The sequence below is a fragment of the Cervus canadensis genome, chromosome 17 (assembly GCF_019320065.1).
Source record: "Cervus canadensis isolate Bull #8, Minnesota chromosome 17, ASM1932006v1, whole genome shotgun sequence".
NCBI classification, from domain to species: Eukaryota; Metazoa; Chordata; class Mammalia; order Artiodactyla; family Cervidae; genus Cervus; species Cervus canadensis.
The window spans coordinates 35,027,982-35,042,405 of NC_057402.1; the positions used below are offsets into that span (position 1 = coordinate 35,027,982).

The 14,424-nt window shown below is 45.1% G+C and overlaps 1 protein-coding gene and 1 non-coding gene across 2 annotated transcripts; both read left to right on the forward strand.

The window, feature by feature from the left end:
• The first annotated feature begins 1,720 nt into the window (after positions 1–1,720).
• Positions 1,721–1,792, forward strand: TRNAW-CCA. The gene has a single exon. It is a non-coding gene; the product is annotated as a tRNA-Trp (tRNA).
• A 372-nt stretch (positions 1,793–2,164) lies between these two features.
• Positions 2,165–7,851, forward strand: COMMD4 (COMM domain containing 4). The gene is made up of 8 exons (XM_043434387.1): positions 2,165–2,272; positions 5,739–5,810; positions 6,039–6,104; positions 6,298–6,337; positions 6,622–6,741; positions 6,921–7,001; positions 7,311–7,487; positions 7,574–7,851. The coding sequence occupies exons 1-8, from the start codon at positions 2,270–2,272 to the stop codon at positions 7,612–7,614; spliced, it is 600 nt and encodes a 199-aa protein (XP_043290322.1). The 5' UTR covers positions 2,165–2,269; the 3' UTR covers positions 7,615–7,851.
• Positions 7,852–14,424: the final 6,573 nt, after the last annotated feature.

The following is a 14,424-nucleotide window of genomic DNA, read 5'->3' on the forward strand; positions in this document are numbered from 1 at the left end:
GAAAGTCCCCATGGAACATTTTGAGAAGTTTTGTTTTTTTTTAATTGAAGGATAATTACTTTACAGAATTTTGTTGGTTTCTGCCATACATCAACATGAATCAGTCATAGGGATACATATTTCCCCTCCTCTGAACCTCCTTCCCATCTCCCTCCCCACCCTACCCCTCTTGGTTGATACAGAGTCCCTGTCTGAGTTTCCTGAGTCATACAGATAATTCCCATTGGCTAATTTATTTTACATACGGTAATGTAAGTTTCCATGTTACTGTCTCCATACATCTCACCCTCTCCTTCCTCCCCCACCCTCGTGTCCTTAAGTCTGTTCTCTATGTCTGTGTTGAGAAATATTTCTAGTGCACAGGCAGAGGCATTTCAAAGTGTGTGCTGAGAGACAAAAACCTGATAATTACATATGGGGCAATGAAATTGTAATCTTTGGGGTTATCTTTTCTAACAGACAGAAAATCATGAGTTAACATATAATTTTCAGATACATTTTCCTACATTAGTGGCTTTCAAAGTATAGTCCCCAAACTGGATTTCTCAGTAGACCAGGGAACCTGTTGGAAATGCAAATTTTCAGGTCTCATTCCAGAGCTAATTAATTACAAAAATTCTGGGGGTGGAGCCCAGTACTGTTGTAACAAGCCCAGCAGGTGATTCTTAAACACTCTAAAAGTTTGATAACTACTGGTCTAAATAGTCAAATAATCTTTATTTGTAAAACAAATCTGTGAGACAATGCTCCAGTATGACATTAAAAGGACATGCCACCTGCCTTTTGCCTTATTTCCAAATTTAAATAAATTGTCTGTTTGATGTTTGCTGTTTTGTCTTTCAAATACCCTATCAACTTAGGGCAGTTTTCACCTATTTCTAATTTTTTTCTTTTTTTAAATAATGATTTCCTAAATGCATCAATTCATTTCTTCTTTTGGAACTATTCTTGTCCTCTTTAAAGAAAAAAAATTTTGATATGGTATATTGCAACACTATTGATTTCATTGTACTGAAATTGATTTTTAAAAAGATCTTTTTAAGTGTGATCAATTTTAGCAAAAATTAACTTTCTATCTCTTTGTATTTATGGAGTGGTTTAATTGTCATGGGCTCTATCTGTCCTTTGAAAGCTTGAAAGTCTGCAACAATAAAACAATCAGGGTCTACTGTATAGGTGAGAGGCATGGAACTAAAGAGAGAAATCAAACTGTTCAATTTCTTTTTTGGTCATTAGTTTATACTCTAGTGTATTTTTGTTGTTGCTATCTTTTGTTTGTTTTTATCTATTTAAGCGAATACTGGAAACTTAGTTTTCCTGGCCTATTCACTACTTCAAGCTCACCAGTAAGCAGACTATTGTATACAACTTAAAGCAACCTTTTTTCTCTCCCACTAGATTGAGAAAAATTAAAATAAACAGCTGATGTTGGTGAAGCTGCAAAAGCATTCTGAGCATATCAACTGTTACAGGCTTTTTGCTATGCAACTAAAGGGATTCATCAAAATGAAATAAAATACCCAGGCACTACCAGGCACTTGAAGGCAGTATCTGGGGTACTGGTAATGTTTCCTTATTTGGGTGTCGGTTACATGGGGCGTACGGTTTACGAATTCATTAAGCTCTGTACTTGTACTATGTACAATTTCCTGTATGGGCATTCTATTCCAGTAAGGTTTTAAATTTTTATCTGTTGTCACAACCCACACCTGTTAGGGATTCCCTGATGGCTCAGAGGTTAAAGCGTCTGCCTCCAATGCAGGAGACCCAGGTTCGATCCCTGGGTTGGGAAGATTCCCTGGAGAAGGAAATGGTAACCCACTCCAGTATTCTTGCCTGGAGAATCCCATTGACGGAGAAGCCTGGTAGGCTACAGTCCACGGGGTCGCCAAGAGTCGAACACGACTGAGCGACTTCACTTCACACCTGTATAGTAAGGGAGCTGTTTACTGATGCAAAACACGGAAACGACCTGAATACGACTGCAGAAAGGAAGACCTCCCCTGCCTTAAAGAGAACAAATTAAACGGCTTCCACTCCCTCTTCCTGCTGCTTTGGTTCTGCTTTCAGTTAACCTGGGGGTTGGCGCTGGTCCTTTCCGGAGAAAGGTTCTGGGGACTGACAAAGGGACCCCGTGTCTCGCTCCAGCAACTCGGGGTTGGGCGACTCGTGATCCAAGGAAGCCCCGCCCCAGGGCCACGTGACCGCTGCATCAGCTGACCCGGCGCGACAGGAAGGTGAAAGTCCTGGGCGCGGGCTTCCTGGAGCAATGGTGAGGGATGAGGGTTGATATGAGGCTGTGGTTGCTGGGGGCGGGCACGGTAGGAACCCCCAAATCCCCCCGCCGCTGCTGCGGGAAGGGTGGGGCGCTGGACGCGAGGAGATGGGGAATCTGCCCGGGCCGCGGAGCAGACACTTGGGTGCGGTCGTTAAAGCCGAGGGTCTGGTAAAGAAAAGCCTCGCTCCGTCCTCCTCCAGCAGGGCGGGACGGCAGGCTTGGAGTGTCTTGACTGGAAGGAAGGGCCCAAACTCCCAGGGGCAGGAGCTGGGTCTTGTCTCTCCAGGCCTTTTTCTGCCCTAGTAGGACGTCCCAAAGGCGCCCACCTCCCAGCCTTCCTGTGGAACTTGGAGAAACACTTATGACAATTTGGCTCAATCTCCTGCACTGTTAGGAAATCCCTTTGTTCTTCCCAGAGGCACAGAGGAGTATATACGGGGTGGAAACTTCTCAACTTATCCATTCATTGATTCCTTTAACAGATTGTGAGTGTCTCTGTATATCAGGCACTGTGCCAGGCATTAGGACTTGGGCTGCAGGGGGGAAGGGCAGAGTTGGAGGCTTGAATGGGCAGTCATAATTAAGACCTGAGCCGGGAGGGACTAAACTCACCTTGTGCATAATGCCTGAAGGCTTCCCAAGGATGACATCGCCTGAGGGCCTGGGAGCCGGGAAGAAAGCTTGCTGGGGCAGAAAGAAAGCAGCTAGTGTACCAGGAATTGGGAGGCATGGAAGAGGGCTGGTGGGAGGCTGTTATCTTCAGAAAGGGGACAGTATTCAAAGACTTAAGGTGAGTGAGAGCTCGGAACCCTAGGAATGAATACATTTCATCACCTGGAAGAGTAGAAACTAGAGGCTAGTGAACGACTGATAGGCAAAGACCACAGCTTGCTGGGTCTTCAGAGAGTTTGGACTTTTAAGAAAGGACAGCAGGGAAAGGAGGAAGAGCCTGGGGCAGCAGACACTCCCCCACCCAGGAGATGGTAGTGACTTGAGAGAGCGCGGAGATAGAGGTGGACGAGATCAGCGGGGCTCAGAGGCTAAATGCATGAGGGAGAAGGGGGAGGGAGGGAGCTGGGCTTGGTTCCCAGGTGCTGGTGCTCAGTGGTGGCGGGGCAGGTTTCAGAGGGAAGAGAACCAGTCACTGTGATACATGCTGAGTGAGGCCTCTAAGCCTCCAGGTGCACCTGGGTAGGAGACAGTCTGGAATTTAGGGTATGGAGCTCAGAAGAGAATCTACAATACGATGGCAGTTATAAATTTGGGAGTCATCTGCAGAAAGATGATCTGTCTCAGCCACAGTGTGAGTTCAGAAGAGAGGGCCTAGGACAGAACCTAGAGAAATGCCGGTATTTTAAGAAGTTAACACAAGGCGTCTACGGCCATACCACCCTGAACGCGCCCGATCTCGTCTGATCTCGGAAGCTAAGCAGGGTCGGGCCTGGTTAGTACTTGGATGGGAGAAGTTACACAAAGAACACATTCTTATAGTAGAAATGTAAATAATATAGAGATGGTAGAAGTCAGAGAAAGTCCAGAGATGATAAAATAGTCCAATGGGTAGAAGTCAGGGGCCCGTGAACTTAGGAAAAATACTATATCTCAACTTTCACTAACTTCAAACTGAAATTTAATATTTCCTCCAGTTATGATTGTTGGCAACGGACCTCAGTATTATTAGCAGCACCTCTGACTTTGTCACTAATGGAAATCAGATATTTTCATGTCACAGCTGTTGGGATTATTTACATATTTATGCTCATTTCCAAATTACTGTCATCACTTGAATTAAAACATATGTCACATCACCAATTGGTTTTGAATATTTTGATAACTTTTTTTTCCCGCCACACCATGTGGCTTGAGGGATCTCTGTTCCCCGATCGGGGATTGAACCGAGGGCCACAGCAGTGAAAGCCCAGGATCCTAACCACTAGGCCACCAGGGAACTACCTATTTTGATAACTTTTAATTAGTGTCTTTTACTATGTAGTTTTCCCTGTGTACTTTATTCATTTGAAAACATTGTTTTGAGAGAGGCCTGTAGACTTCACCAGATGCCTGATGAGTCCTTGCCACAAAACAATTAAAAATCCCTGAAGTAGGGAAAGAAGCCCCAGACTTTGCTTAACACCCCACCACCTCACCAGCGGTCCCAGTGCCTTGCCTCAGAGTAATGACAGCAGGCAGTCTGCAGAGATCACCATTTGGGGGCTGCGGTTCAGGAGGGGTGGACCAGCAAATGAGACAGAGGCCAGGCCAGAGGGAGAAATCTAGAAGAGTGTGTGGCTTCAAGAAGAAGGATGGGTTTGTGTCCGCTGTTGTTGATGAACTAAGGAAGGAAGACTAGGTTTAGTGACAAAAGTCATTTGTGACCATGGCTAGAGGACTTCACTGGGGTCACGTGTGATCAAGGGGGTGGCAGGCCAGAAAGGTTTGGAGGTGGAAGGGTCTGGAGCAGGTCTGAAGTGACTGATAAGGTGAACAGTGGGGCAAAGTGGAAGACATGGAGTTAATGGGGCTGCCTTGAGGGCCCGACAGAATCAGGAGAACGTGGATTCACGGTGTCTCCAGTTTGCGGGTTTTGATCCCAATATCTGAAAGCAATGCAGGTGGAGGCGTGGAGAGATGAGCATGTACATTGCGTGCATTAGAGCTTTGCTTCAGAAACAGGGCAAAGGACAGTGGATCAGGCAGGTGGAGGATATTATCAATATGTGGTTGACTGGGTGGGTTTGCGTTCTAACAGAAGACAGACCTTGAATAAATAATAAAATGTGATATGTGGTGTGATAAACGCTGTGGAGATCAAAAAGGAAGAGAAGGAGCTAGAACATGATGGTGAAGAACTGTTTAAACGGCTTCTTTGAGATAAAATTAACATAAATCATACATGTGTAAATGTATGGTTCAGTAAGTTTTGATGTGTATGCTCATGAAAACATTATCACGATCAAGATAATGAATACATTTGCTGACCTTCCCAAATTACCTTGTGTGAGGGGCTATTTAAGAAAGCAAATAGAGAAAGCCCATCAGAAGAGGTGTCATTTGGGCAGAGACCTGAGTGAAATGAGAGAGCAAGCCACGTTTAATTTGCAACAGAAGCAACAGGGAGGCCAGTGTAGCTGGAGCTGGAGAGGGAAAGAGGAGGAGGTGAGAGGGTCATGTGTTCCATGTGGCACCCCCAAGCGCTTACAGTGGGTTCTCCCACAGAGCAGGCACCCAGGCTTGTCCACAGAGCAGGTGAATGCCTGGGACACGCATCAGAACAAGGTTTGGTGGCAGGAAGAATCAGGGAGAGTGTTCTCTAAACAGCCTGGTAGTAGGGGAGAACAAGTGGCCAGAGCTCGTCCATCTTGGACAGGGAGCAGGAAGCCGGAGGAGCAGTAGCTCAGGAGACACCTGGGCATGTGTCGGCCTGCCCTCCAGCCTGACCACCTACCTCACTCTCTTGCAGAGGTTCCGATTCTGTGGTGACCTGGACTGTCCTGACTGGGTCCTGGCAGAGATCAGCACGCTGGCCAAGATTGTTGAGTGCAGGGGATCTTGGGGGTGGGGGCAGGGAGGGATTGCAGCTGGGGGCTCTTGCGGGGGGCGTGGAGGGTGGTGAGGTCACTCTTGAGTTGGGACCTCAGCCCTCTTGGGCCATTCTCACACGCTGTGTGACTGATCATGCGGCCAGCCCTTTCTGAGCCAGGCCGTCAGCGTGCCTGTGTAAGGTGGGTCAGTCCGGCTGATACAAGGCTTCCCCCTCCAGTCCTCTGTGAAGCTGAGGCTGCTGTGTGGCCAGGTGCTGAAGGACCTTCTGGGAGACGGGCTTGACGTGAGTACAGGCCCCTGCCCGCCGTGGTCCCATGACCCGGGGACCCCACTGCCCTGAAAGTGCACCAGACCGAGGAGGGTGGGTGATCAGCTCCCACCCTCCCTGGATACCTCGTGTCCTTACCACAGGGTCCAGGCCAGGGGGCTGGTGAGCAGGGGACCAGCCCCGCCCTGAGGGCCTCCTTTCTTCACAGTACGAGAAGATCCTGAAGCTCACTGCGGACGCCAGGTTTGGTGAGCACCCCACTGGCTCCACAGACCTTTGGGTGACCCTGGGTATTCAGCCTGGGGCCTGGCACAGGGGCCCCTCCTCCCGGCCCTCTCTGACCCGCTGGCCTCGGCGGAGGAGATAAGGAAGGAAAGCCCTGCCACCCCAGGGCCTCCACCAGCTCCCGGCGGCGCAGTGGCAGTGCTCGTGGCTTTAGGAGGCCTGGGGACTCTGAGCTGAAGATAGTGGGGCCACAAGGAGGTGTTTGGGGCCGCAGTGACACCCCCACTCCACCCACGGCTCCCCCCAGAGTCAGGCGATGTGAAGGCCACGGTGGCGGTGCTGAGTTTCATCCTCTCCAGTGCAGCCAAGCACAGCGTGGATGGCGAGTCCTTGTCCAGCGAGCTGCAGCAGCTGGGGCTGCCCAAAGGTATGGGGACGACCTACAGGTGGGTGACCCCTGGGCCGAGGGGTGCTGGGCAGAGGTCAGGCTGTGTGACCCTGGGACGCACCTTGCCTTCTCTGGGCCAGGAGCCTGAGACCTGCGCTCTGAGCCACCTAAGCCCGAGCCCCCACCTGCTCGCTCAGGGGACCTCCTTTCGTCCCCAGAGCACGCGGCCAGCCTCTGTCGCTGCTACGAGGAGAAGCAGAGCCCCCTGCAGGAGCGCCTGCGGGCCTGCAGCTTGCGGGGTGAGTGCAGGGTGGGCCCGGGTGGGGGCTGGGCTCCATTCTGGAAGGTGCCTGTGGCTTGGGAGGTGTTTGTCCTCAGAAAGGATACTTAACCGCATCACGTCAAGCAGTCACATGGCTGGGATTCCTGGCTCCAGCCAGTGTCTCTCCTCTGAGACCTGCTCTGGGTAATCTCTGAGTTCCTGGGTCAGCGGGATGAGAGCCTCTCAAAGGCCACAGAGCCCTGGAGGGTTCAGGGCTGAGCCAGGGTGAGGGCTCGGGTTGCCTGGCTCCCTGGCCTGTGACCTCAAGCCCCTCTTGGTCTCGCAGTGAACAGGCTGGTCGGCGTGGGCTGGCGGGTGGACTACACCCTGAGCTCTAGCCTGCTGCGTGCGGTGGAGGAGCCTTTGGTACACCTGCGGCTGGAGGTTGCAGCTGCCCCAGGTGCCCCGACCCAACCTGTCGCCATGTCCCTCTCAGCAGACAAGTTCCAGGTCCTCCTGGCAGGTGAGGCTCAGCTGTATCAGGAGGGTAAGGGGCGCCCTGAGATCCCGCCTAACTGCCGCCTGCCTGCCCGCCTCTCCCCTCTGCAGAGTTAAAGCAGGCCCAGGCCCTGATGAACAACCTGGGCTGAGAAGAAAAGCACAGGGCCCCATGTGGAGCTGCCCTTGAACTTCTCATTAGGGGGCATCCCCAGCTCCAGGACCCTGAGGGCCTGGTCTCCTGGATCTCTGGCTTCCTAGGTTACCACCTGAGAATCCAGCCTGGGATCCTGAGAACACTTCCAGCATTGCCTTCCCTCCCCCGTGAAAGGCACTTATCAATGGTTTTCCTGAGAAGGAACAATAAACAGAAATGTGAAAAGTGTAAAGCAGTGTGTGTGTGGTTTCTTTAGGGTTCAGATCAGAGGTTTTCGTGACAGAGACAAAGTGATACACTGACCTATGGTACATTTTCTTTTCTCAGCTGCTGATTGAGGCAGGTCAGGGGTAAGGCAGAATGAGGACCAAAACAGGACAGCTTGTCTGTAGACAGGAGAAGCAGGGCTCCAGCTCCCAGTCCTGGGATGCTCTTGGCTCTGCCCTGTCTGTGCTGGCCTTGTCTTGAAGCTGGCAGCAAGTAAGTGGCCCCAACACCAGATGCCCCAAGTAGAGAAAGGAGGGAGCCCGTGACTCCCTGTCATCTTCTCTAGGAAGAGAGAAGGCCCGTGCCTGAACCACTCATTGGCAAGGGGAATGGGATATGGGCTGCATGATTGTGAGCCCACCCCTAAATTCCTATGTCCAAGCCCCAACCCCAGACTCTCTCCCTACAAACATGTACTGAGGAAAGGCCATATAAGAACATAGCAAGAAGACAGCTGTCCAACAAAGCAGGAAAGAGCCCTCACCAAGAACTGACTCTGACTTGAATGTGGACTTCCCAGTCTCTGGAACTGTGAGAAATATGTCTATTGTTTAGGTCACCTAATCCATGGTATTTTGTTATCACAGCCTGAACAGACTAAGATAAAGGGCTTCCCAGGACTCTTAGGCCATCCAGGGCTGCTTGTAGAAGAGACTGATCCTGGGTCTGGGGCAGGGAGAGCACAGGGGGAGCCTAGAACATCTCAGGGTCCAAAAGTGAAAGTGAAGTCATTCAGTCATGTCCGACTCTTTGCGACCCCATGGACTGTAGGCTCCTCCGTCCATGGAATTTTCCAGGCAAGAGTACTGGAGTGGGGTGCCATTTCCTTCTCCAGGGGATCTTCCTGACCCAGGGATCAAACCTGGTTTCTTCCACACTGTAGGCAGATGCTTTTACCATCTGAGCCACCAGGGAAGTCTCAGGGTTCAAGGAAACTGTCAAAAATGAGTCATGTCAACAGGCGCAAGCTTGACCCACTGGCTAAAGATGGGACAATTTAAAGAGATAAGGCCTGACTCCCCTCCTGGCTTCTGGAGAAATGGAACAGATGGGCTTTTCCCTGTTCCTCCTCCTAAGTGCGGCTAGAAACCTTGGACATTTTTTATAAAACAAGCATGAGACTACAAAAGGTGATGAGATGGCAGACTGGCTAGGATCCTCAAGACCTGAAGAACAATACAGCAAAAAACTCCTTAGATTTTCTTTTTGTTTCATGTATCCCAAGCTGAGGGATAGAGAAGCTTACCGCCTAGAAACACCAACACACAAAGGAAGCCCCAACAAAAGCCTGCTTTCTCTAAGCAGTGGACGAGGAAAAGGACAGTCCAGCAGCACAGAAAAGTTAGAGACAGTAAGGGCTGTCCTCCAGCCACACCCTGCAGAACCGCAGCCCCCCTTCCACCCCTGCCTACAAAGGCTGAATAGGAGCTTAGACCCTACCCCAGCTCGCAGGAGGTGGCATAGCCCTTCCCCAACTAGCCGCATGTCAGAGAAGGCCTGCTAAAAGAGAAGATTTAAATACGATCCAGTCTCATAATACCCAAAATATTTAGAATTCAATTTTTAAAAATCATTGTACCCCCATCAGCAGACGAATGGATAAGGAAGCTGTGGTACATATACACCATGGAATATTACTCAGCTGTTAAAAAGAATTCATTTGAACCAGTCCTAATGAGATGGATGAAACTGGAGCCCCTTATACAGAGTGAAGTAAGCCAGAAAGATAAAGAACATTACAGCATACTAACACATATATATGGAATTTAGAAAGATGGTAACGATAACCCTATATGCAAAACAGAAAAAGAGACACAGAAATACAGAACAGACTTTTGAACTCTGTGGGAGAATGTGAGGGTGGGATATTTCAAAAGAACAGCATGTATACTATCTATGGTGAAACAGATCACCAGCCCAGGTGGGATGCATGAGACAAGTGCTCGGGCCTGGTGCACTGGGAAGACCCAGAGGAATCGGGTGGAGAGGGAGGTGGGAGGGGGGATCGGGATGGGGAATACGTGTAAATCTATGGCTGATTCATATCAATGTATGACAAAACCCACTGAAAAAAAAAAATCATTGTACCAAGAACTGACAAAATTTCAACTCAAATGAAAAAAGACAAATGCCAACACTAGAATGTCTCAGATGTTACAAGTCTATGCTAAGGATTTTAAAGCAGCCATCCTAGAAATGCCTCAAGTCTCAGCAGAGAAATAGAAGATATAAAGAACAAGAGAAACATTTTGGAACCGAAAACTACAATAGCCCAAGTAAAAATCTCAATGGGTGAACTTAACAACAGAAGAATGAATCAGTGGATTTGAAGATAAACCAATAGAAATTACCCAGTCTAAACAACAGAGGGAAGATAACTTGGAAAACAACAAGAACAAAAAAATAAATAAAATAGAGCCTCAAGGACCTGTAGGACTGTTAACAAAAGATCTAGTACGTGTGGTGTCAGAGTCCCAGAAGATATGGAGAAGGAGGGTAGAACAGAGAAATACTCAAAGAAATAATGACTAAAACTTTTCCAGAATATGGCAAAGGACACAAATGTATAGAGTCAAGAAGCTGAATGAACTTCACATACATTGAATCTAAAGAAATTTATGTCAAGATACATCATAATCAAACTTATGAGAATTAAAGAAAAGAAAAAAAATCCCGAAAGCAGCAAGACAGAGATGACACCTTACATATAGGTGGAAAACAATTTGAATGACTGAATATCTCATCAGAAACCAGAGAGGCCAAAGACAACAAACACAACACGTTTCAGGCCCTGAAAGAAGTGTCAACCCAGAATTCTATATTCAGAGAAAGTCACCTCAAGAGTAAAGGACAAGGGACTTCCCTGGGGGTCCAGTGGCTAAGACTCCACACTCCCAAAGCAGGGGGCCCGAGTTCCATCCCTGGTCAGGAAACTAGACCCCACGTGCTGCAACTAAGAGTTCACATGATACAACTAAAGATCCCACATGGGGACTTCCCTGGTGGTCCAGTAGTTGAGAGTCCACCTGCCAATGCAGGGGACATGGGTTTGATTCCAGGTCCAGGAAGTTCCCACATGTTGCAGGAAAATTGGGCCTGTGTGTCACAATTACTGTGTCCGCAAGTTGCAACTACTGAAGTCCACCATCTAGAGCCCGTGCTCCACAACAAGAGAAGCCATTGCAATGAGAAGCCTGCACACTAAAAAGAAAGCCCATGCAGCAATGAAGACCCAGCACAGCCAAAAATAGATAAATAATAAAAATTAAAGATCCTACATGCCCCAGCTAAAGATCCCACATGGGACAACTAAAGATCCTGCGTGCTGCAAGTAAGACCTAGCACAGCCAAAGAAATATATATATATTTTTAAGAGTAAAGGGCGAGTAAAAGAATGAAATTAGAACATTTCTCATACCATAAAAAAAAATGGATTAAAGACCTAAATGTAAGACCAGATATGATAAAACTTGAAGAAAACATAGGTAGAATACTCTGACATATATTGTAGCAATTTGGGGGAGGGATTTTTTTTCTTCCTAAGGCAAAGGAAACAAAAGCAAAAATAAACAAATGGCATGTAATTAAACTTAAGAGCTTTGGCACAGCAAAGGAAACTACTGACAAAAAAAAGTGTACAGAATGGGAGAAAATAATTGCAAATGATATGACTGGTAAGGGATTAATATCCAAAATATATAAATAGCCCACAGAACTCAATATCAAAAAAGGAAACAACCCGATTGAAAAATGGGCAGAAAACTTGAATAATCATTTTTCCAAAGAAGACATAGGAATGGCCAACTGGCAATGAAAAGATGCTCAGCATCGCTAATTATTAAAGAAATGCAAATCACAACCGCAATGAGATATCACCTCCCACCTGTCGGAATGGCTATCACCAAAAAGACTACAAATAACAAATGTTGGCAAGGATGTGGAGAAAAGGGAACCCTTGCTCATTGTTGGTGGGAATATAAATTGGTACAGCCACTGTGGAAGCTATATTGAGTTTCCTCAAAAAAAAATAGCAAAAAAAAAAAAGCAATAGAACTATCATATAATCCAGCAATCCGACTTCTGGGTATTTGTCTGCAGGAAATAAAGACACTAATTCAAAGAGATACACGCACTCCAATGTTCATAATATATTATACATATCACTCACTCATTCATAAAAAATAATGAAATTTTGCTTTGTACAAAAATATAGATGGACCTAGGAGAGTATTATGCTTAGTAAAATAAATCAGAGAAAGACAAAACAGCATATGATATCACTTACATGTAGAATCCAAGAAATGAATGAATAGAAGAAAACAAACAGATCCATAGATATAGAGAATAAACTAATAGTTACCAGTGGGAAGACAGAAGAGGGGAGGAATAAGACAGGAGTAGGGGATTAAGAGGTACAAACCTCTTTATTTTATGTGTAAAATAAATAAGCTTCAGGGACACATGTACAGCACAGAGTATATAGTCAATATCTTATAATAACTTTAAGTGGAATATAACTATAAAAATATTGAATCACTATGTTGCACACCTGAAACTAATATAATATAAATTAACTATATTTCAATGTTTAAAAATGACAAAATTGTAAGACATTTTAAAGAGTAAAGGGGGAGATCAAGACATTTGCAGATGAGGAATAACTAATAAAATTGTCACTAGCAAATCTAATATAAAAATAAAAAGGCTAAAAGGAAACCATAAATAAAAAGACAAGAGAAAATATTTGCAAATGATGTGACCAACAGATTCATTTGGATGAATCTCCAAAATACATAAACAACTCATGCAGCTCAATAGCAAATAAACAACCGAATCAAAAAATGGGCAAAAGATCTAAACAGACATTTTCCCAAAGACATACAGATGGCCAAAAACCACATGGAAAGCTATGCTCAACATTGCTAATTATTAGAGAAATGCAAATCAAAACTACAATGAGGTAGTCAAAATGGCCACCATCAAAAACTCTATAAACAATAAATGCAAACAAAAAAGAAAAAGGAACCCTCATGCACTGTTGGTGGGAAAGTAAATTGGTACAAACACTATGGAGAACAGCATGGAATTTCTTTTTAAAATTAAAAACAGAGCTACAATATGATCCAGTAATCCCATTCCTGGGTATATATCTGGAAGGAAGCATGATTTGAAAATATACATGCACTCCAGTGTACATGGCAGCACTATTTACAATAGCCAAGATAGTAAGCAACCTAAATGTCCATCGACAGATGAATGGATAAAGAAGATGTGGTATATATACACAGTGGAATATTACTCAGCCATAAAAAGTGAAATAATGCCATTGCAGCAACATGGATGGACCTAGATATTATTATACTAAATGAAGTAAGTTAGACAAAGACAAGTGTCATATGATATTACTTATATGCAGAATCTAAAAAAAGTGATACAAATGAATTTATTTACAAAACAGAAACAGATTCACAAACATAGAAAATACACTTTTGGTTACCAAAGGGGAAAGGCTAGGAGGCAGGGATAGATTAAGAGGTTGGGATTACCATATAAACACTACTATATAAAATAAATAGTCAACAAGGACCTACTGTATAGCATAGGGAACTCCATTCAACACTCTGTAATAACCTATGTTGGAAAAGAATCTGAAAAAAAATGGATATATATATATATATATACACATATGTATATGTGTATATATGTGTATATGTATATGTGTATATATGTGTATATGTATATGTGTATGTGTATATATAAAACTGAATCACTTTGCTGCATACGTGAAACTAATACAACATTGTAAATCAACTATATTCCAGTATAAAATTAAAAACATTTTTAAGTCTAAAGGAGGATCTCTAAACAGAAAGAACATGATAGAAGAAATCTTGAAACATTAGGAATGAAGAATAATGGAAAGAATAAAAACATGGATGCAGTAGGCTTTCCTTCTCTTGAGTATTCTGAAATATGTGCAATATATTTGAAGCAAAATATACTGTTAGATGTGGTTCTCAATGTATGTAAAGGAGATATTTAAGGTTGTTATAAACTAGTGAGGGAAAAAGGAGATAAGGTTTCTACACTTTACTCAAATTGATAAAATGTCAATATCAGTGAACTGTGACAAGTATATACACACATAGAATATATGTATAGAGTAATACCTACAGCAACCACTTCAAAGGCTATATACAATGTAATGCACTCAATATAGTTAAGTCAAACTGGAATTCTAAAAGATGTTCAAGTAGCCCATATAAGGGCAAGAAAAAGAAGACAAAAGCAAAAAAACAGGGAATAAAATGCAAATTAAATGGCAGTCACAAAAAAAATTCCAAGTATCATCAAACTCATAATAGAAGCTTGGTTACCCAGGTAGCATTCCCTCTTCTGTGTCATCACAGAATCTCCTCTCGTTGCTACTGCAGCACAGCATAGCAATTTTGTATTTACTCACTTGCCTTTTACCAGTCTTTCTTAAGGACAGGAATTGTATTTACCTGTTTGTATAGCCCTAAAGACTAAAACAGTA